At 40.9% G+C, this 24,062-nt stretch overlaps 1 protein-coding gene across 1 annotated transcript in view; it reads left to right on the top strand.

The window, feature by feature from the left end:
• The first annotated feature begins 1,447 nt into the window (after positions 1–1,447).
• Positions 1,448–24,062, top strand: part of LOC140718515 (tumor necrosis factor receptor superfamily member 5-like) — a 59,846-nt gene continuing 37,231 nt past the window's right edge. Inside the window, exons 1-6 of the mRNA XM_073032464.1 lie at positions 1,448–1,597; positions 2,343–2,482; positions 2,769–2,853; positions 10,115–10,260; positions 13,526–13,551; positions 21,538–21,640. Of these exons, the coding sequence (XP_072888565.1) occupies positions 2,353–2,482; positions 2,769–2,853; positions 10,115–10,260; positions 13,526–13,551; positions 21,538–21,640 (490 nt within the window). The 5' untranslated portion in view covers positions 1,448–1,597; positions 2,343–2,352. The remainder of the gene's footprint in view (positions 1,598–2,342; positions 2,483–2,768; positions 2,854–10,114; positions 10,261–13,525; positions 13,552–21,537; positions 21,641–24,062) is intronic.

The following is a 24,062-nucleotide window of genomic DNA, read 5'->3' as shown; positions in this document are numbered from 1 at the left end:
AGTCTCAGAACCGATCCTTGTGGGACACCACCAGTCACAACTCTCCAATCCGAATGTACTCCCTCCACCACGACCCTCTACTTTCTTCAGGCAAGCCAATTCTGAATCCACCTGGCCAAACATCCCTGGATCCCATGCCTTCTGACTTTCTGAATAAGCCTACCGTGTGCAACCTTGTCAAATGCCTTACTAAAATCCATGTAGATCACATCCACTGCACTACCCTCATCTACATGCCTGGTCACCTCCTCAAAGAACTCTAACAGGCTTGTTAGACACAATCTGCCCTTCACAAAGCCATGCTGACTGTCCCTGATCAGACCATGATTCTCTAAATGCCCACAGATCCTATCTCTAAGAATCTTTTCCAACAGATTTCCCACCATAGACGTAAGGCTCACTGGTCTATAATTACCCAGACTATCCCTACTAACTTTTTTTGAACAAGGGGACAACATTCGCCTCCCTCCAATCCACCGGTACCATTCCCGTGGACAACGAGGACATAAAGATCCTAGCCAGAGGCTCAGCAATCTCTTCCCTCACCTCGTGGAGCAGCCTGGGGAATATTCCATCAGGCCTCGGGGACTTAACCGTCCTAATGTATTTTAACAACTCCAACACCTCCTCTCCCTTAATATCAACATGCTCCAGAACTTCAACCTCACTCATTGATGCACCATCAATAACTCACGCTGAGACGTAGGAAGCGAGGTATCGGCTTTTATTGACTGGAAGAATGAACAACACTACATCCTGGGGAATGAGGCTGGGCAACAGGCCTCAGTCGTCTTTATACAGGGGTCTGTGGGAGGAGCCACAGGAGCAGTCCAGACAGGTATATGTAGTTCACCACACTCATATTGTCCTCATCGCCATCAAGTTCCCTCTCATTGGTGAATACCGAATTCATTGAGGACCTTGCTCACTTCCACAGCCTCCAGGCACATCTTCCCACCTTTATCTCTAATCGGTCCTACCTTCACTCCTGTCATCCCTTTGTTCTTCACACAATTGAAGAATACCTTGGGTTTCTCCTTTACCCTACTCGCCAAGGCCTTCTCATGTCCCCTTCTTGCTCTCCTCAGCCCCTTCTTAAGCTCCTTTCTTGCTACCCCATATTCCTCAATAGCCCCATCTGATCCTTGCTTCCTAAACCTCATGTATGCTGCCTTCTTCCATCTGACTAGATTCTCCACCTCACTTGTCACCCATGGTTCCTTCACCCTACCATTCTTTATCTTCCTCACCTGGACAAATTTATCCCTAACATCCTGCAAGAGATCCCTAAACATCGACCACATGTCCATAGTTCATTTCCCTGCAAAAACATCATCCCAATTCACACCCACAAGTTCTAGCCTTATAGTCTCATAATTTGCCCTTTCCCAATTAAAAATTTTCCTGTCCTCTCTGATTCTATCCTTTTCCATGATAATGCTAAAGTCAGTGATAGGCTCAGCCTCAGCGTTATCCCCGCCCACAGCAACAGAAATTAAAAGCCGGGCTCTTCATGGTTTCTAGTTTGTGCAGAGTTCGTGTCGCTCTTCCAATGGACCCGGATCCAGTGTCTGCCGCGGGGTGAAGCGCCTTTCCAGTAAGTACAGACATCGCTTAACCGTCTGGGACAAGTCCCTTCGTTCGGTCGGTTTGGAGCCGGTTTCTGATCGGGGTCGGTCTGAGGAGACACAGAGAGACAGGGCGAGGGGAGGCGGTTCCTGATCCGCCCAGCTCGCCTTTGTTTATTTCTTCCTTTTCGACCGGGCGGTGGGAATGTTCGCGGTGCGGGCCGTGTTTATGCGATATTGCGAGCGCCGAGAGGCTTCCACTTGGCGCCAAGAACCGATCTGCCGAGCGGTGGCCGGTTCACTGACAGACGAGGCCGTTTTCCAGCTGGCACCGTTTGGGAAGGAGTGGGGACGTGAATATAGCGCCCCCTGGTGGCGGGATTACTCACCGCCCGGCGACTGCCCCCTAGCGGTGGGAAGGTGTCACGGTTCTCCCATGGCAGCGGGATTACTCACCGGCCGGCGACTGTCCCCTAGCGGTGGGAAGGTGTCACGGTTCTCCCATGGCAACGGGATTACTCACCGGCCGGCGACTGCCCCCTAGCGGTGGGAAGGTGTCACGGTTCTCCCATGGCAACGGGATTACTCACCGCCCGGCGACTGCCCCCTAGCGGCCGAGGGGAGTCGACACGATTGCCGACCGTTGCTCGAACTGATAGGAGAGCAGAGTGAATGGTAGAAGAAGGAAGTGGGGGGATGAGAGGTATTTCAGAAGGCTTGCTTGACTGAGAACCATTTAGTAAATCCCCAGAGTTGTCTAATTGTGTTTTGAAAATACTAAAGGATGCATCCAGTTCCAATGAAGACTGAGAACTGGAAACCACTGCCTGTCATCCTAGATGTCTCACTGTTAACAGCATTGCTCAACAGAGTATGGACAGTCATTGGTAGTGATCTTGAACTGATTTTCACAGGTCCGCAGTTTATGCCATTTCAATATCATTTTGTAGACTTGCATATTGATATTTATATTTATAATTCAGAGATAACCCATTTGGATAAAGACATCATCTAGAGCAGGGGGTCCTTGCCCTTTTTCTGTAATGGCCCCAAGAATCAAGATTGTGTAAGAATTCAGCTTTGCCATGAAACAGAAGAGACACATAAAGTCAAGTCTACTTGTTAAATATCAGAACAACACAATTCACTGGACTGACAAGCACTTCCTATTTTTTGTGTTTTTCTGTCACCTTTCTGCAGGAAACCACTGGGGTCATGTCAGTAGCAGGAGGTGGCACGGATTGGAATCCATCGATAAATCAATACTGCTCAGTAAGAGAAATGGGTAAGCAGTGAGTGGATCTAGAACTATTGTTACTCTAATTGGGTGATAGTGTTAGTCTGAAATGGCCTGTTTCTTATTTTGATCCTGAGACCCCTTGTTGTTCTAAACCAGAGCAAGCATCCTCCTTGTATCTGCTCTGTCCTTTTTTCTCTCTCTCTTTCTCTCTTCCCCCTCTCTCTTCCCCCCTCTCTCTTCCCCCCTCTCTCTTCCCCCCTCTCTCTTCCCCCCTCTCTCTTCCCCCCTCTCTCTTCCCCCTCTCTCTTCCCCCTCTCTCTTCCCCCTCTCTCTTCCCCCTCTCTCTTCCCCCTCTCTCTTCCCCCTCTCTCTTCCCCCCTCTCTCTTCCCCCCTCTCTCTTCCCCCCTCTCTCTTCCCCCCTCTCTCTGCTTGTCAGCAAGGTATGATTAATTTTCAAGATTGCCATTTCCACCTTGTGGAGGATTACAGTCCAAAAGTGATGAAGGCGTGGCTCGCTTTTAAATCTTTGATGTCGGAATGTTATGAGAAAAATCTCCAACCAGCGTTATTATATCCTGCGCACCTAAGAATCTCACCCTCGGAAGGACCACGTCGCATTTTTCTCTTTACGACTGAAGCTCAAAGTTTCCTGGATGAGCCCTATCCTACTACTTCAGACTCTCGGCTCTAATAAATGTATGGCTTTCTCAGTACTGGCTCTGTTCTTTCATATTCTTTTAAAGCCTATAATCATCGTATGAAGTTTGATCTGTATAAGTTTAAGATTTTCGTTTTTGGTTACTAGTGTAGGTTCATTTTATACTTCAATTAAAGTTTTTCTTCGTTGATGTATTTACCTTTATTAATTAACTAATTTTAATTATTTAGTTTTTTTTCTGGACACTATTAATTTGATGGTGAATTTTTATTGTTCTGGATAAATATCTTGTTTTTCTCATTTTTCATTTAATTAAGATGGAGGTTTGTTTTTCTTTTTTTTATACACCCTTTACACCCTTTGTTCTTATACCTCACCTTTTTTTTGTCGTCATCTTCCCATAATGCCTTTTTTATAACTTTATTTTTAATTGCTCTGGTTTTTAACTGACTTATAATATGTACTGGTGCTTACACTTTTTTTCTTTTTAGATGCTATATTACGAAGACTGTTTTAGTATAGTGTTTAATTTTTTTTGCATTTTGGGTGGTTCTTTTTTTTAAACATATATCTTTGGAGTTGCCTTCTGGAGACATGGGGGTAGATTTAGTGTTGTTCTTTTTTCTGGCCTTCTTCAGATCCAGTTTGGGGGCTTCGTGGGTGGGGGGGGTTCTTTTCTATTAGATTTTCTAGTTTTTTCATTTGGGCTGATTTAGAACTACCAAAATGTCTACCGCGTCGTCACTTTCGCTTCCTGTCTGAATTTTTGTTCCTCTTCCAGGTTCATGAGTTCACAGTATGGTTAACTCTTTATATACCAAAGGGTTGATCCTAGGAAATATGGCTCAAAGACTATTAATTTTGTCTCTTTGGAATACAAATGGTTTAAACCATCCGATTAAATGGAAAAGGATTTTTAAAATATTACAAAGACTAAATGCTCATATTATTTTTGTACGAGAAACTCATGTGAGGAAAGAGGACAATCAATGTTTGTAAGAGCAAACACGAGGAAATCTGTAGATGCTGGAAATTCAAACAACAACACACACAAAATGCTGGTGGAACACAGCAGGCCAGGCAGCATCTATAGGGAGAAGCGCTGTCAACGTTTCGGGCCGAGACCCTTGGTCAATGTTTTTTAGGTTTTGGAAGGGACAACAGTATCGTTCGAACTCGCATGCCAAAGTAAAAGGAGTTTCAATTTTTATAGACTCCTCAATTACATTTGTTCGGTATGATATTATTTCAGATCGGAATGGTAGATTTTTGTTAATTACTGGGTTACCTTTTAATAAAAAGTTTGCTATGGTTAATGTTTACGCTCCAAACGTGGACTATCCTGATTTTTTAAAGTCTTTATTTACTTCACTACCTACCGCAGATTCCGGACTACAGAGCGCACCTGATTAAAAGCCGCTGGCTCTAATTTTAGAAATAAAATCAATTTTTTAATTGTAAAGGCCGCACCGCTACTTTTAAATATACATACGTATCGGTAACACAAATTACGTTGCATATACTTTGTTACTGAACAGCACGAACAACATTCCAATATCTCCTAGCGACTGGTAAAAATATATATACTGCAGCCTACCAGGAAAAGTTATTGATCGCCTTTAACTTAAAAGCAGCGTTTTCGCTCGAGTCTGACACGCTCGCGTAACGCGATCGGGTCTAATCGGGTCTGATGCGCTCGGGTCTGACGCGCTCGCGTAACGCGATCGGGTCTAATCGGGTCTGACGCGCTTGCGTAACGCGATCGGGTCTAATCGGGTCTGATGCGCTCGGGTCTCACGCGCTTGCGTAACGCGATCGGGTCTAATCGGGTCTGATGCGCTCGGAACTGACGCGCTTGCGTAACGCGATCGGGTCTGATGCGCTCGGGTCTTGCTTTTCTTCGAGTATTTTCCATGTTGATGAGGGTGAGTACAAATGACTGATTTACAATAATTTAATTGTGAAAGTGCGCTTGATTTATTGTACAATTTCATTGGACCTCTGTGAACTACTCATCAATTTTATTGGTCTACTGTTACGAGGCAAAATGTTTCCGAGGCGGCATGAAAAAAAACCATGTATTAGCCGCTCTGGATTAAAGGCCGCAGAGTTCAAAGCTGTTCAAAATGTGGGAAAAAAGTAGCGGCTTATAATCCGGAATCTACGGTAATCTAAATGAATATATGTTGATAATGGGTGGTGATTTTAATTGTTGTTTAAATCCCTTGATGGATAGATCTATATCCACTCAGACTTTACCAAATAAGTTGGCTACTCTTATCAACTCTTTTTTGATTGACTCTGGAATTTTGGATATTTGGAGATTTCTACACCCTAAGGACAAAAAGTTTTCACTCTTCTCACATGTTTATCATTCCTATTCGAGAATTGATTACTTTTTTGTTGACTCTCGTTTTATTCCATCTGTAATTGATTGTAATTATGACATTATAACCATTTCTGATCATGCTCCAATGAAACTTTCTATTAAATTAATGGATACAGCTCCTAGCAGACGACTTGTTATTATATATTTCTAATCCTGAGAAATCCATTCCTGCAGTACTGTTGGCTCAGTTTAGTAATTTTTCTGGTTAGTAATATACCTTTAACTTTCCAAGCTAAGTAGATTTGGTCCATAATAGAGGGATGAAAAAAGAAATTAGATTTAATAGGAATTGCTAAAATAAATTGATTCAACCCAAAGAATTTCTGAAATTGAAACCATATTCGTAAAGTGTATTTAACTATCGGATTGTCAATTTGTTTATGCAATTTAGAAAAAGCAAAGGGAAGTGAGGTCCCTAAGATAGAACCCAATGAGAACCCTCGTACAGATTTGGTTTCCAAATTTACCCAGTGAGGACTTGAAGTTACATCCAAGTCCCATAACCAACATTTCATATATCAGATATTGATTGCCCAATAATAAAATCTAAAATTCATCAAAACCAGTCCACCCTCCTTTTTAGACTTCTGTAAGTATCTTTTACCTAACCTAGGATTTTTATTCTGCCAGATATGTGAAGAAATTTTAGAATCAACATGATCAAAAAAGGATTTCGGAATAAAAATCGGTACCGCTTGAAACATATCTAAAAAATTTAGGTAAAATAATCATCTGAATAGCATTGATCCGACCTATCAGTGACAGAGACAATGGTGACCATTTAGTAAACAAATGTTTAATCTGATCAATTAAAGGTAAGAAATTAGCGTTAAATAAATCCTTATGCTTTTTTGTAATTTTAACCCCTAAATATATAATGTGATCAGTAACCAATCTAAAAAGTAAACTTCCATAAGTTGGAACCTGCATATTCAGGGGAAACAGTTTGCTCTTATTAAGGTTCAGTTTGTAACCAGAAAAATTACTAAACTGAGCCAACAGGGATATAACTGCGGGAATGGATTTCTCAGGATTAGAAATGTATAGTAACAAGTTGTCTGCATATAATGATAACTTATGTATCTCCATCCCATGAGTAATACCAAGAATATTAGGTGATTCTTGAATAGCAATTGCTAAAGGTTCCAGGGCAATATCAAATAGTAATGGACTAATAGGACAACCTTGCCTGGTACCCCGAAATAAGCGAGAAAAAAAAGGAGATCTTTGGTTATTAGTAAGAACCAAGGCTAATGGAGTGTGATATATCAATTTAATCCAAGATATAAATGTCGGACTAAAGTTAAATTTCTCAAGCATAGTAAATAAATATGGCCATTCAACTCTATCAAAGGCTTTCTCAGCATCTAAAGAAATGGCACATTCTGGGGTGTTACATGAAAGAATAAACAATATTCATTAATCTAATATTAAAAAATGAGTAATTTTTAATAAATCCAGTTTGGTCCTCAGAGATAGTTTGAGGTAATACCTTCTCCAACCTGGTGGCCAGCATCTTGGAAAAGATCTTAAAATCTACATTCAACAGGGACATCGGTCTATAGGATGCACAATCAGTTGGATCTTTATCTTTTTTTAAAATTAAAGAAATAGAAGCACTATAAAATGATTGTGGTAATTTACCTAATCTAATTGCTTCTTCAAAAACCTTACATAACCAAAGAGAAAGAGTAGAAGAAAAAGAACTTGAAAAATTCAACTGTACACCCATCTGGACCTGCTGCTTTTCCAGAATTCATTGAGGAAATAACACCTTTTATTTCTGCATCTGTAATAGCAGTTTCTAATGTCAAATGTTCTTCAGGTGATAGTTTAAGAAAATTCAATTTCCCTAAAAAATCATACTTGGTATTGAGATCATGAGGAAATTCAGAGTGATACAGAGAAGTATAAAAATCTTGAAAAGATTTATTTATCTCATCGTGATTAACTGTCAAGTCACCATTCTGTTTATGAATCTTAATAATTTGGCGTTTAACCGACGCAGTCTTCAGTTGGTTAGCTAACAATTTGCCCAATTTATCACGATGCATATAAAATTCACTTCTAGTTTTCATTAATTGATTTTTGATCAAGGATGTAAGTAATAAGCTGTGTTCCATTTGAAGCTCAACTCTTTGTTTATAGAGCTCCTCACTAGGAGCGATAGAATATTTCTTATCAATTTCTTTGATCTTATCAACTACTAAAAGAGTTTCATTCTTAATACATTTTCTCAAACCAACAGAATAGGAGATAATCTGTCCACGTATATAGGCTTTAAAAGTGTCCCAAAGTGTTCCGCAGGAAATTTCTTCCATTGTATTAGTTGAAAAGAAGAAATTAATCTGTTCCTTCACAAATTTAATGAAATCTGGATCTTGAAGCAAAGTAGAATCAAATCGCCATTGTCTAATGCTAGGAGCTGTGTCCATTAATCGAAAGTTTCATTGGAGCGTGATCAGAGATGGCTGTAATGTCATATTTACAACCAATTACAGATGGAGTAAAATGAGAGTCAATAAAAAAGTAGTCAATTCTTGAGTAAGATTGATAAACATGTGAGAAAAATGAAAACTCTTTGTCCTTAGGGCAGGGGTGTCAAACTCATTTTAGGTCACGGGCCGGATTGAGCAAAATGCAGCTTCATGCGGGCCGGATCAGTCGGACGCGTGCGAACGCAGCTTTCGTTGCCTCCGTTTTTTCAGCCTGCTCTCATGTGTCTCAGTCTCTGCTATAACTACAAAGTGTTTCACTTTACAAATTCCGTTTCTTATGAAGAAGACTGCCGAATAAACACTAAAAACCCTGAAAACCTGGTACCTGAATAAACTCAGCATTAGCCATATCATACGCCATAGGCGCTTCGATTACTGGGGCCAGGTTTAATAGTAATTAGATATTATCTCGCGGGCCAAAGATAATTCCACCGCAGGCCAGATTTGGCCCGCGGGCCTTGAGTTTGACATACCGTATATGCCTTAGGGTGTAGAAATCTCCAAATATCTGAAATTCCAGAATCAGTCAAAAAAGAGTTGATAAAAGCAGCCGACTTATTTGGTAAAGGCTGAGTGGATATAGATCTATCCAGCAAGGGACTTAAACAACAATTAAAGTCACCGCCCATTATCAACATATATTCATTTAGATTAGGTAGAGAAGTAAATAAAGACTTTTAAAAAATCAGGATAGTCCACGTTTGGAGCGTAAAATGCTAATCTCCTGGGATTTTCATGCACATCAGTCTTTACAGAGAATGGTGCAAGAAACAATATCCAGTGGTGTGGGTGAAAATGCCTTGTTAATGAGAGAGGTCAGAGGAGAATAGCCAGACTGGGTCAAGGTGACAGGAAGGTGACTGTAACACAAATGACCACACTTTACAGTAGTGATGTGCAGAGGAGCATCTCTGAACGGACAACAGGTTGAACTTTGAAGTGGATGGGCTACAGCCACAGAAGACCACAAACATACACTCACTTGCCACTTTATTAGGTAATGGAAGTACCTAATAAAGTGGCCACTGCATGTATTTTTAATAATTAAATTTTAAATTTGGTATTCAGAGACGTTTAATGTATTTTTAAGTGCTCAGGATTTATATTGACTATAATTCTTGTCCTCTGAAATGTAACTTGTGTTTTTGTGTCTGGTTGGAAAAGTCTGCTTGCTTTATGCATTTTCTTCTATAAATGAAAATAAAAACCTGTGTATCCTTTCTTGGGTAAGGAGAGCAAATGTCTAGTCTCATCAAGGCCCTGTAGAATTATAATAAGATATATTTGCTTGACTGATGCATTATCAAGTTTTTTTTTGTCTCTCCTTATATGCAACTTAACGATTTCTATTTTCTCTTTTAAATTATCAGTCTGGTGAGCTGGTGAATTTAAATTCCATGAAGAAAAGAGTCTGGAGTTATTAAGAATCCCATTGTTAGCAATGCTGATGTTACCATGAAGTTGTGACATGGGGAAAAACAATAACTCTTCCCTTTTCATGATGCTTATGTTCATAAGAAATAGAGTGGGAGGCAAGGATCTTAACATTTCAGCAGGCAAATGAATAAGTTGGAAAAAAGAAGAAATTGTAGTTTCAAAAAGCATACTGAATAAATAAAAGGGTATAAGTTCTAGGGATAAGGGGAAAAGAACAAGGGAGTGAAATTGATTTTTTTTGGAAAGAAAAATTGCTGAACATTCTTGGGAGGTGCAGTTAATGGAGCATCTCAGTGATAATCTTTGTTTTCCATTTTCCATAGGGATGAACAGATGGTCCAAATGCCAGCTGGGGTGGAAAAGCTCCATGTGGTAGCCCCAACTCTACAGGCTTTGCTCTTAATCGTTTCTATTGTTACCTATATTGCATACCAAGTAAACAGTGAAAAATACTGCTTCTTATTTTCAGGTATGGGATTTCTTCCATGTATTTCAGAAGGCCATTTGTTCGATTGGTATAATGATTTCAGTATGTGTTTGGTAAAATAAATCTATTTGTTAATGATGCTGCATGTCCATTTTGCTTCCACTTTGCTGGTATGCAGGTAGATTAAGTCCATATATTGTGTTTCAGCTTATAAGCTTTGCCAATTTATTCAGATCCCAGAATTTGGGTTTGAGTCCCATTCTAAGAACTTTTCCTCTCAATCGTAGCAAAGTCAAAATTAATTCACAATGAGAATCAATACTGGCCACAAAGGAACTGCATTATGGTCGGCACAGTGACATTACAAGCATTGTAAATGTCTCACATCTCCAGGGTCCCTTGTTCCATTCTGACCACAAGGAAATGCTGTCTGTGGGAACTTTGCTTGGTCTCTCTGTGATCTCCTTTCCCTCTCATTGCTCCAGTTTCCTCCCACAACCATCATGAATATTACTCCTGTTGTAGAAGGTTGATGGGAGAAGCAGGGTGACAAAGAGAGGTTTAGTTTAGATATGAGTATAAGTTGTAGGGAAATCTAAAAAGTCTGTGGTGCAAAGGGTCTTGTGGGTCCTTGTGCAGGATTCTCCCAAGGGATAATTAGCAGGTTGAGCTCGTGCTGAGGAAGGCAAATGCAATGTTGGCATTCATTTCAGGACTAGAATATAAAAGCAAGGGTGTAACATTGTGCTTTGTAAAGCACTAGTGAGGCCTCACTTGGAGAATTGTGATCAGTTTTGGGGCCCTTTATCGAAGAAAGGATGGCTGACATTGGAGAGGGTTCAAAGGAGGTTCACAAAAATGATTCTGAATTGAAAGGCTTGTCATATGAAGAGTGTTTAGTGGCTCTGGGCCTGTACTCCCTGGAATTCAGAAGAATGAGAGGTGACCTCATTGAAACCTTTCGAATGTTGAAAGACCTTGAGAGAGAGAGGATGTTTTCTATGGTGGGGGAGTGTAAGACCAGAGGACACAGCCTCAGAAGAGAGGGGCTTTATTTTAGAACAAAGATGAGGAAGATTTTATTTCTGGCTGAATGTGTGGTGGTGAATCTGGAATTTTTTGCCACAGGCAGCTGTGGAGGTCGTGTCATTGGGCATATTTAAGGTAGAGTGCAGTAAGGTGATGCAAGAAATTCAGAATCCCACTGATAAACTGGAGAATCCAAGTATAGTTCTTCACTTCAGTAAACTGCATCCGATATAGAGAGCCCTAAGTTGAGGGCTGCAAGTCAGCTGGCAAGAAAAATGTACAGGAATGTCTGTTTGAATAGCAGACTTGAGCCAATATGCTCAGGCACCATTCCATTCTTTAGTACACTGGCAAGCCATACTGACTAACTGACCATGTTATGTCTTCTTTAATCAGTCAAGATGATGGGACAACCAGTGATGGCAGTATGATCAGTTGTGATCAAATGATTTAAATTCTGTTCCATTTAACTGCATAGAAAAATTGACAGAATTCATGCACCATTTTTGCTGCTGATTGGCAGGTGAGAATTCAACAATGCTGACTCAATTTTAAATCCTGTTGGAAACAACGTTATTGTTATATGTTACCATTAATTTCCAGGGACCTAGAATATAAAAGCAAGGTTGTAATGCTGAGGCCTTATAAGGCATTGGTCAGACGGCATTTGGAATATTGTGAGCAGTTTGGGATGTGCTGACGTCGGAGAGAATCCAGAGGAAGTTCATGAGAATAATTGTGGGAATGAGAGGGTTAACATGACCGTTGATGTCTTTAGGCCTGTACTCGCTGAGAGTTTAGAAGAATGGTAGAGCAGACTCCATGGGCCGAATGATCTAATTCTGCTCCTAGGTCTTATGGTCTTATTTAAGTAAAAAGAATAACATTCTGGAATTATTGAACATCTGAGGAAAGGGAAACAAACCAATGTTCTCATCGGAACAATTTATGCAGAAAAATAAAAATGTGTAGTAAAAATTGAAGTTTTATTTAATATAAATAAATTGGAGCATCTTGTGTCTATAGAATCTAACGTGTGCACACACACTGATAACAGGGAAATTCCACATTAACCACAACTAATTATCTATGATATTATGAATAGAATTGCAGTTGTTAATTTACTGTTGCCCCTGCATGTTTCAGTCGCATTGATATAATCTGCAGTGTGAATTTAAGTTTATCCACATCATAAGAAAACTGAGTACATAAGTAGTTACAGGGGAAATTCACATGAGTGTTCTGTTCCCTACTGTTGTCCCAAGCAGATAAGAACACTCACCAGAAGGCTTTCTGATCTTGGGCACACATCTTGGATATGGAATTACAACAGTTAGATCAGGAATGTCTAAATAGGTGGGAAACTTGAGCAAAAAATAAGAACTCAACAAGTTGAGTAACAACTGTAGATGCAAAGGAAACTCGGGTTGCAACTGGAATCTCAACGTGACCATTTTAGAGAGTGTGCAGGTGGACTACTAAACAGTCAGCTGGTCTACACTTGGTTTTGCCAGTGTGGAGGAGCCATGTTACAAGTTTTGAATGCAACAGACCAGGATGGAAGAATTGCACGTGTATCCCTACTGCACTTGGATGACAGGAGAAGTGTTGCACCTCCTATTGTTGCAGGGGATGGGACAGGGTGGGCTTTGAAGGGAAAGATGGATTGGGGCATCACAGGGAGAATGGTTCCTGCGGAGAACAGAAAGTTGGGGAAAGGTGATGATGTTTTTGGTTGTGGGATCCTTTGGAGCTGGTTGAAGTGCCAAAATTGATTTGCTGAATGTAGTAGGAAGCTCTTGTTTTGTCTGCAGAAAGCTTGGAAGATGGGTGGGGGAAGAGAATGGGAATGCGAGATCAGACATATAGGAAATGCATGCATGGGCTCCATCAACCACAGCAGGGTGAAGCTGTGCTTCCTAAGAGAGGGGGACTCTTCCGAAGACTTGCAGTGGAGACCCTCATCTTGAGAGCAGATTTTGTGGAGACAGAGAAGCTGAGGGAAGGATATAGTGTCCTTATAGGAGACAGGATGAGAAGGGGGTTTATTCAAAGGGAAGGAAACTTGCTGCTTGTATTTCCATGGTGGCGCACTTTATTTGAAGACAGCAGAAATCAAGATGAAATTCAGTGGATTGGGCCTGGGAAGAGTTGGAAAGTAGCAAAGATAAACCCTGAGGGACTAATATTGTAGGCCTTCTGAGATTGTTCTTATTAGGATTTTAAATGTTTGATCTTTTTAGTAATTGTAGAAATATATTTACATTATTTTTTTCAGCTACAAAATATGAAGAGTTCATAAAGGTAAGATTACATTATATTCCTTCATTTTATTATGAGAGAAAATGACATTTCAGGTAATCAGAGTTCAAAATAAGTTTATTATCAAAGTACACATGTCGTCATATACAACCGTGAGATTTGTTTTCTTGCGGGCATCCACAGCAAATCCAGGAAGCAAAAGAGAATCCCTGAAAGATTGCACACAACAGGACTGTCAATTAACCAGTGTGCAAGAGACAACAAACTTCAAAATAATAATTAGTAAGCAATAAATACTGAGAACATGAGATGAAGAGTACTTGCTTGTCAAAATACTGCGGTCATTGTCATTTACTTATTCTGTTGGTGTTTATGCCTTTCTTGTTAATGAAAGGGTCAAGTTTGGCAAATATACAACTAACTGGTCATGAGAAGCATCTTTTCAGTTGATGATGGTCAGGATGTTCAATGTAATGTTTTATGCACAGGTTAGACCAACACTGTTCTCTTCACGGGTGAGATTCAGATTTATTTATCACATGTACATCGAAATATACAGTGAAATGTGTCATTTGCATTAACAACCAGCATTCTGGCACCAACATAGTATACCCACTATGCTGGGTAGAACAACACAAAACACGACAAGCAGCAAATCAACCAAACAACAAATAAGTCCCTTTCCTCCTACCGACACATGACAGACCTCCGACTTCAGGACAGGCCTCTTGGCCTCCTGGCTTAGAATTACAATTATTGCCATCTTTCACTGCAAATAATCCTGACAGCAATACTCCAGTGTCATCTCTATCTTCCGGCCTAGTACTTTGCAATTTAAAAATAATTATAGTTCTCTGGTAGATTTTGGCTTCCAACCAATGTGCACATCAGTTAGACAAGATATATGGTTGCACTATAGTAAGAACATTAACTTGGCAGTGTTGGTGCAGGAGCTACCTACCTAGAAATTCCACGGTGCTGTGCTTATATTATTTAAATGGTACGAGTTTGAATTTTGTCATAAATTGAATCGTAAGAGGACCACAACATAGCCAGAAGGAAGATGACGTACTGTATCTTGAGCTGGTATTGGGCATTTTTGGGGAAATGTAGGAAGCTGCAAACTGAGAAGTTAATGTGGGAGTATTGCAAAGTGCAGGATCACCCTCGCAGACTGAATGGAGGTTTCTCAAGCTCAGATGATTCATGCTGTGAACAGGTTTTGGAGTCCACAAACTGGAAACACTGCAGGTGAATGACTTCACCTGGAAAGACTGATATTCTTCTGGGATAAAGGGAAGGAAAGAGGTAAAAGGATGGTGGATAAGCAAAACGATAATGGTGTACGCTCTTTCGGTTGCATGGGATAGTGTTGTCAGAAGTTGACTGGTGAGTGGAGATGGGAGAATCTTACAGGGAATCATGGAGTTTGTTCCAGTTAAGTCAAACCACTCAGTTTTGTTTTTGGTAATGTATTCAGTTTTTAATATTTTGTAAATGGTAAATGTGTGCAGCCCTGTAACAGTTAGCAAAGAGTGAAGCTTTGGAGACGACTGTTCTCCAGGAGTTGACAATCTGGTGCAAGTCAATCCCATCTTCTTAGCTTAATAGAGGCTGGAACGTCCTGTCTTTTATGCAACTTAGCAACCCCTGGCAAGCAATCACTTGATTTATAAAATCACTTGAGCCATAAACCCCTGGTAATAGCTGAGAAATTTAGATTTTTGGGAAGGAACCGGTCAAAGGAAGCAAGCATTTCTGAACACATTGCAGAACTACGCAAACTTTTATCAGTACAGTGATTTCAGAGATGGGATTTCTGATGCATTAAGGGACAGGCTTGTATGTGGCATGCATAGTCAAAGCACCCAAAAGAGGCTACGGTCAGAAAAAGACCTGACCTTAGAACGGGCACTGACCATTGCAATATTGTTAGAGACTGCAGCAAAGGATGCAGCATAACTACAGGAAAAGAGGTTAGAATGTGAAATGCACATTATGTCCCTGAAAGATGCAAAAAGCTAAAAATAGTATTAATGTGGCAAATCCTCCCAAGATGCAAGTGACTGTTGGCTTAAAGAAAAAGTTTGCAGAAATTGTGAGGGACAAGGTCACGTAGTGAGAATGTGCAAGGCAGACAAAAAGCACAACAGAGTGAAAAGTCTCACACACAAAACTAAGCAAATGCATAAAATGACTGAATGTAAAACAGTATCAGACAGCACAGGCTCTGACAAAGGTGAGCTTTCATGCCTGGAACTGCATAGTATTACTGAAGCAGATAACAAAATCATATGGATCACTATAGATATATCTGGTGTAAAACTGAAAATGGAACTGGACACAGGGTCAGCTTTGTCTATAATTTTCAGGGGTGACTACAAAAGACTTGTGTTTTCTAAGTTACCATTAGAGAAGATCTTAGTGATGCTAAAGACCTACACAGGCGAAAAAGTTTCCCCCAAAGGCAAACTGGAAGTGAATGTAACGTATGGAGGTCATACACGGCAGTTAGAGCTTTATGTGTTGAAAAGTGGAGGGCCTACACACTTCAGAAATGAATGGTTGAGAAAAATCCAACTAGGCTGGTGCTCAATGAAAGTTTTCAATATCTCATCAACAGGCAACTGCAGCCCAGACGATAACACTAACCAGAGACTGTCACAGCTGCTTAATGCACAGGGGGGGGCTACTGCACAGGACTGAAAGAAGCTGCAGAGGATTGTAAACAAGTCGGCTCCATCTTGGGTACTAGCCTACAAAGTACCCAGCACATCTTCAAGGAGTGGTGTCTCAGAAAGGCAACGTGCATTGTTAAGGACCTCCAGCGCCCAGGGCATGCCCATTTCTCGCTGTTGCCATCGGGTAGGAGGTACAGAAGCCTGAAGGCACACACTCAGCGATTCAGGAACAGCTTCTTCCCCTCTCCTATCTGATTATTAAATGGACATTGAACCCATGGACACTACCTCACATTTTTTAATATATAGCATTTCTGTTTTTTACACAATTTTTAATCTATTCAATATACGTATATTGTAATTGATTTACTTATTATTATTATTTTTTCTTTTTTTTTTCTTTTATATTATGTATTGCGTTGTATTGCTGCTGCGAAATTAACAAATTTCACGTCACACGCCGGTGATAATAAACCTGATGCTAATGAGAAAATGTTTGAGAAGGACATTGATAAACTCAAAGGCATGAAGGCCAGAAATGAAATGGATGAAGCTGCAACACCAAGATTCCATAAAGCATGTCCAGTGCCTTGTACACTACGTCCTAAAGTGGATGCTGAACTTCAGAGCTTGGAGGCTTCTGGAATTTTCTCCATGTTTGAGTGGAGGGATTGGTCCATGCCCATTGTCCCAGTGATGAGGAAAGGGAAGGCTGGAGCAGTTTACATGCATGGGGATTTCAAAGTGAGCATCAATCCAGTGCTGTGTATTGCGCTGTCCTCTACCATGAATAGAAAACATTTTTGCATCTTTGGCAGATGGGGAAAGGTTTTCAAAGATAAGCCTATCTGCAAATGGAGATTGCGGAGTCAAGCAAGAAATCCCTCGCGATCAACACTCAGAAGGGACTTTTCCAGTATAATCGTCTCGTCTTTGACGTCACATCAGCTCCAGCAATTTGGCAAAGTGCGATGGATCAAGTGCTCCACGATATCCCAGGAACACAGTGTTACCTTGATGACATCATTGTAACTGGCAGAAGTAATGAAGAGCACCTCCAGAAATTTGGTAAAGCACATACCAGACTGAGTGAGTATGGCCTGCACGCAAAAAGAGAGAAATGTGAGTTTATCCAAGAATGAAATCGCATATTGTGGACATGTCATTGACAAGCATGGCTTACATAAGTCACAAAACAAGACTGAGGCAGTGCTACAGGCCAAACCAGAATATGTGTCACACCTCAGGTCATACTCTGACCTTGTAAACTACTATAACCAGTTTTTCCCAAACATTGCTACAGTGCTACATCCAATTGAACACACTTTTGCAACCAAGGCCAAAGTGGGAATGGTCAGACAGATGTGAAAGAGCGTTCAAAGAAACAAAGAGACTGCTAACATCAGATGAACTGCTCACCCATTATGACTCATCACTGCCCATCAGACTGGCGTGCAATGCATCCCCTTATGGCATTGGGGCATTTTGTCACACTCTATGAAAGATGGATCTGAACGTCTGATTGTGTTTGCTTCAAGATCACTGACAAGTGCAGAATGCAACTATGCACAGATCAAGCAAGAAGCCCTTAATCTAGTATGGGGAATAAGAAGTTCCATCACTACCTCTACAGTCAAAAGTTTACTCTAGTGACAGATCACCATGTTCTTGTGTCTGTTTTCAATCCCAGGAAGGGAATTCGAGTGATGTCTGCTACCTGGTTACAACGTTGGGCATTGTTCCTAGGAGCCCACTCTTATGACGTAGAGTTCAAGGTTACCAAACAACACAGCAACACTGTCGGCTTGTCATGTCTTCCACTGTTGGCAGCTGAAGAAGGAAAGTCTTCATACTGTGATTCAGCAGAAGTGTTCCACACCACATTGGTAACAAATATAAAGAAAAACAAGGAATGACCCAACATTGTCTATGACGTCAGCATGCAAGGATGGCCAGCTCATGGTAACCCAATGTTTCCAGAGTTCTGAGTGAGACGAGACCAACTATCAGTACATCAAGGATGCTGATCTGTAGATCTTGCGCTGTTCCTTCCAGACCGTGTACCAGAGTGTTAGGGAATCTGCATGAAGAACACCTGGGTACAGTCAAGATGAAGACTGTGGCATGGAGCAATGTGTGGTGGCTGGGAATAGATTGAAGACTTGGCCCAAAGCTGTTCAGGATGCCAAAATGTTCAAAATGCACCCCCACAGGCACCGTTATACCCATGAGAATGACTGTCCTCACCGTGGCAAAGAGTACATACTGACTTTGCTGGGCCATTCATGGACTCCATGTCTGATTACTGTGGATGCTCATTTGAAGTGGCCGGAGGTCGTACCAATGAAGTTAATCAGCTAAGAAAGGACTACTTCCACTCTGAGGACTATCTTCACCAGAACTAGCTTACCTGAAAAAATTGTGAGTGACAACAGACCATGATACACGGCAGAATTCAGATGATTCATGAAGAAAAAGAACATCAAACATTTCAAATCAGCTCCTCACCACCCAGCAATGAATGGGTTAGCTGAAAGGTTTATCCAAACATTCAAGAAGTCCATTAAAGTGATGGACAAGGAGGACATTTCTCTACAGCACAAGGTGGACAACTTCCTTTTTGTGTATTGGACCTCTGGCCTTGTAATGACAAATTAAACACCTGCAATACTGTTCATGAGCAGGAACCTGAGATCTCGCATAGACCTGAAACTAGACCTCTGGAGGGAAATGCAGAATAAACAGTTCAGTCAGTCGCTGAGAGAATCGGAAAGGAGCTTCGAGATTGGACAGGAAGTCCTAGCGTGTGATTACCAAGAGAACAGGTGGTCAACTGATATGATAGCTACAGGAACTGGACCACTGATGTACACAGTGGATGTTGGAGATCAGACATGGAGATGTGGACCAGATAGTGGATGCTCAACTGAAGAACACACCTGAGTCGATTGCATCCAGCAAGACGGACACATTACAGACACTGGACTTGCCTCTCAGTGATGATCATGACACTGACAGCAATGTGACACCGGCAACCGAGAATGTTGTCTTTGACAAAACACCTGCCAGACCTGATGTCACTCCACAGGTCCAGAGGAGCTATCCTGAAAGAAACAGCCTGAAGACACTCAATGTTTTAGGGTGAACTTCCCCTTCACCTGTAGATGAACCGACCTATGAACAGTACCTCACTATCTTTGCTCACTTTTTTGTACTATTTAATTTACTTTTCAAAATGAATTTTTAGTGTAAATTGTAGTTTTCTGCGTACATGTAGTGCTGATGGAAAACAACAAATTTCAGGACATGTAGTACTGTGCAAAAGCCTTAGGCACATATGTACTGTATAGCTTGGTGCTTAAGACCTTTGCACAGTACTGAGTCATTTTATGTATTGCACTGTACAGCTGCTGCAAAAACAACAAATTTCACGACTCGTGATAAATCTGGTTCTGAAAGTGGGAAGTGGGCAGGGAGAAGGTAATCATGGTTGGGAAAGGGGATAGGGAGAGGGGGCAGTGGAGAGCACCAGAGAGACTTTCTGTAATGATTAATAAACCAAATTTATAATCAAATAACCTTGCCTGGTATCCCAGGACTGGGTACGTCTGCACCCACACTGCCACCTGCCCCTGGCACTCCTTCTCTGTTACCTCTCTCGTGACACTCCTCCCTCGCCATTCCCAACTTCCTTTGCTCCCACCAGATTTACAATCTTGCGCACCGCTTCATGGTGACAAATACAGCACTGAGCAAAAGTCTTAGACACCCTGGCTATACGTGTGCTTAAGATTCTTACACCATATTGAATGTCATGATATTAAACTTGATTCTAATTTTGATAAACTTTAATCAGTGAACGTGCAAATCAAATCACTTCGTTTTTCTCGTCAAAGCTACCAACAAGGAAACATCATCTGCCACAATGTAACAGGATAAACTGGTCAAACTTTTTGTTGTATTTCAGTAGTCATGATTTTTTTTTAGTGGCTAGTGTTGGTATCAGGAAGTGATTTAAAATAAGTTTTAAAAAAGTCAGGTCACTTTTGTACTGGAAGTCTGTCAAATGGTGGAAGTTAACAAATGTAACAATAGATGCCGGTGATATTAAACCTGGTTCTGATTCTGAAATGCCCTTCATCTGCCAGCTCGTACTCTGTACCCATTCCACCCCCCACTTTATTAATATGGTTTCTTCCCTCTTTCTTTCAAGCCTTGATGGCGAAGGGTCTTGGTCAGAAACATCAACTATTTATTCCCCTTTCTAGAAACATGGAAAATGGACAGCACAATACAGGCCCTTCGGCCCACAAAGCTGTGCTGAACATGTCCTTACCTCAGAAATTACCTGGGGCCCTCTATTTTTCTGAGCTCCATATACCTGTCCAAGAGTCTCTTAAAAGACCCTATCGTATCCACCTCCACAACTATCGCTAGCAGCCCAATCCAAGCACTCACCACTCGTTGCATAAAAAGAAAACTTACCCCGATATTTCCTCTGTACCTACTTCCAAGCACCTTAAAACTGTGTCCTCTCGTGCTAGCCATTTCAGCTCTGGGAAAGCCTCTGAATATCCACATGATCGATGCCTCTCATCAGCTTATACACCTCTATCAGGTCACCTCTCATCCCCCGTTGCTCCAAGGAAAAAAGGCCGAGTTCACTCAACTTATTCTCATAAGGCATGCTCCTCAATCCAGACAACATCCTTTATAGTTGCTCAGTTCCTCCAGTATTTTATGTGCTTTGCTCAAGATTTCCAGCATCTGCAGAATTTCTTATGTTTATGCTAGAAATAATAAGCTGGACGAGACACATTATTTAAACACTGATGAAACAGTAAAATTAGAGTAGTAAGGGAGCATTGGTGGCGAGTCAGCATCTCTCCACAGATGTCGCCTGACCAGCTGAGTATTCCCAGCCTCTTTTTAGTGAAGTTTCAAGTATCTTTTATGCTTTGCTTGTCAACCAGAAACATTTACCAAAAACACAGCCTGACTACCTGAGAATTTTTATCATTTTCGGTCTTTAATTCAAATAAAAATGACTTTCAAATCTCTTGGAGTAACTGTGCACTTACAATTTTATGCTTTGCATTAAAACATAGTTTGCAACATAATTTCTATAATTGCCCCGGACCTTGTTGAAAACCTGACAGTAACGATGCTGATTAATCTATATAAAAGAGAACTATTTCTTTATTAATAGTCATGAAACAGTAGAGCTTTATAATTACACTGTCGAGTGAAATGGAAGATTTTAATTAAATCTGCAGTGGTACTTCTGTTATAAAAAAAGTAATTTTTTTCAGTTGTAGTAATCCCTATATTTAATGTTTAATTACAGATTATTTTCCTTCTATTCCTGATTTCCCAAATTCCAGTGACAACTGCTTGTGATCAAGGGGAGTATGAAAATAATGGTGTCTGTTGTTCATTGTGTTCTCCAGGTAAGTGATGGCCAGTACTTTATACAATAATTATCTCAATGCCAACAGAATGCTTTTCATTAGCTTTCAAAAGTGGTGCAGCTATATTTTTACTAAAAAAAAATGCCAGAAATTGATTTTAGTAAGGCTTTGACAAGTTCACTGAAGGGAGATAACAATTTCACAGGATCCATGGTGAATTGGCTGTTTGGATTCAGAACTGGCCTGCCCATGGAGATAGGGTAGTAGTCGGTGGGACTTATTCTGGCTGGAGGTTTCTGATTAGTGGTGTTCTGCAGGGATCTGTACTTGGAACCCCTGCTGTTTGTGATACATATAAATGACCTACAGTGGCATGCAAAGGTTAGGCACCCCGGTCAGAATTTCTGTTACTGTGAATAGCTAAGCGAGTAAAAGATGACCTGATTTCCAAAAGGCATGAAGTTAAAGATGACACATTCCTTTAATATTTTAAGCAAGATTTCTTTTTTATTTCCATCATTTACAGTTTCAAAATAACAAAAAAGGAAAAGGGCCCGAAGCAAAAATTTGAACACCCTTCATGATCAGTACTTAGTAACACCCCCTTTGGCAAGTATCACAGCTTGTAAACGCTTTCTGTAGCCAGCTATGACTCTTTTAATTTTTGTTTGGGGGATCTTGGCCCATTCTTCCTTGCAAAAGGTTTCTAGTTCTGTAAGATTCTTGGACCGTCTTCCATGCACTGCTCTTTTGAGATCTATCCACAGATTTTCGAAGCTGTTTAGGTGGGGGGGGGGGGGGGGGACTGTGAGGGCCAAGGCAAAACCTTCAGCTTGTGCCTCTTGAGGTAGTCCATTGTGGATTTTCAGGTGTGTTTAGGATCATTATCCTGTTGTAGAAGCCATCCTTTTTTCATCTTCAGATTTTTTTTTACAGATGGTGTGATGTTTGCTTCCAGAATTTGCTGGTATTCAATTGAATTCATTTTTCCCTCTACCAGTAAAATGTTCCCCGTGCCACTGGCTGCAACACAAGCCCAAAGCATGATCGATCCATCCCCGTGCTTAACAGTGGGAGAGATGTTCTTTTCATGAAATTCTGCACCCTTTTTTCTCCGAACATACTTTTGCTCATTGTGGCCAAAAAGTTCTATTTTAACTTCATCAGTCCAAAATGCATCAGGTTTGTTTAGATGTTCCTTTGCAAACTTCTGATGCTGGATTTTGTGGTGAAGACGCAGGAAAGCTTTTCTTCTGATGACAGTAGAACAGTGCACCACCACTCCAGAGTCTGCTAAATCTTCCTGAAGGTCTTTTGCAGTCAAACGGGGGTTTTGATTTGCCTTTCTAGCAATCTTATGAGCAGTTCTCTTGGAAAGTTTTCTTGCTCTTCCAGACCTCAACTTGACCTCCACCGTTCCTGTTAACTGCCATTTCTTAATTACCTTATGAACTGAGGAAACGGTTACCTGAAAACGCTTTGCTATCTACTTATAGCCTTCTCCTACTTTGTGGGCATCATTTATTTTAATTTTCGGAGTGCTAGGCAGCTACTTAGAGGAGCCCGTGGCTGCTGATTGTTGGGACAAGGTTTGAGGAGTCAGGGTATTTATAAAGCTTTGAAATTTGCATCACCTGGCCTTTCCTAATGATGACTGTGAACAAGCCATAGCCCTAACAAGGTAATTAAGGTCTGAGACCTTGGTAAAAGTTATCTGAGAGCTCAAATCTGTTGGGGTGCCCAAAGTTTTGCATGGTGCTCCTTTCTTTTTTTTTCACTGTAAAATTGTACAAAACAAAAATAATACATGAATCTTGCTTAAAATGTTGAAAAGAATGTTTCATCTTTAACTTTATGACTTTTGGAGATCAGTTCTGCTCACTTAAGTATTCACAGTAACAGAAATTTTGACCAGGGTGCCCAAATCTTTGCATGCCGCTGTATATGAAAACATAGATGGGTGGTTGGTAAGTTTGCAAATGATGCAAAGACCAGTGTTCTTGTGGATAGTGTAGGTGTCTGGCAAAGGGTACAGGAATATATAAACAGGTTGTAGATATGGGCACAGAAATGATCCAATGTGAAGTGATGCACTTCCGGAAATACAAAGAGACAATCCACTGTTACTGGCAAGACCATTAACAGTGTTGGTGGGTAGAAGGATTTGGGGCTTAAGTTCATAGCTCCCTGAAAGTGATTACAGGTTGATAGTGTGGTAAAGAAATCACATGGTATGCTTGCCTTTAATGTTGACGAACTGAGTTGAAGAGTTGAGAAGTTATGTTGCAGCTGTATAAAATTCCAGTTAGCCCCCATCTAGAATATTGCATTGTTCTGGTTACCCTATTATGGGAAGGAGGGGGTGCAGAGAGGTTTACCAGGATGCTGTCTGGCTTAGAGTGCATCTGCTATAGGAATAGGCTGGACAAACTTGGGTTGTCTTCTCTGGAGCAGCAGAGGC

The sequence above is a fragment of the Hemitrygon akajei genome, chromosome 29 (genome assembly GCF_048418815.1).
Source record: "Hemitrygon akajei chromosome 29, sHemAka1.3, whole genome shotgun sequence".
NCBI classification, from domain to species: domain Eukaryota; kingdom Metazoa; phylum Chordata; class Chondrichthyes; order Myliobatiformes; family Dasyatidae; genus Hemitrygon; species Hemitrygon akajei.
Note: the sequence above shows the minus strand (reverse complement) of the source record. Positions and strands in the feature narration are given on the sequence as shown.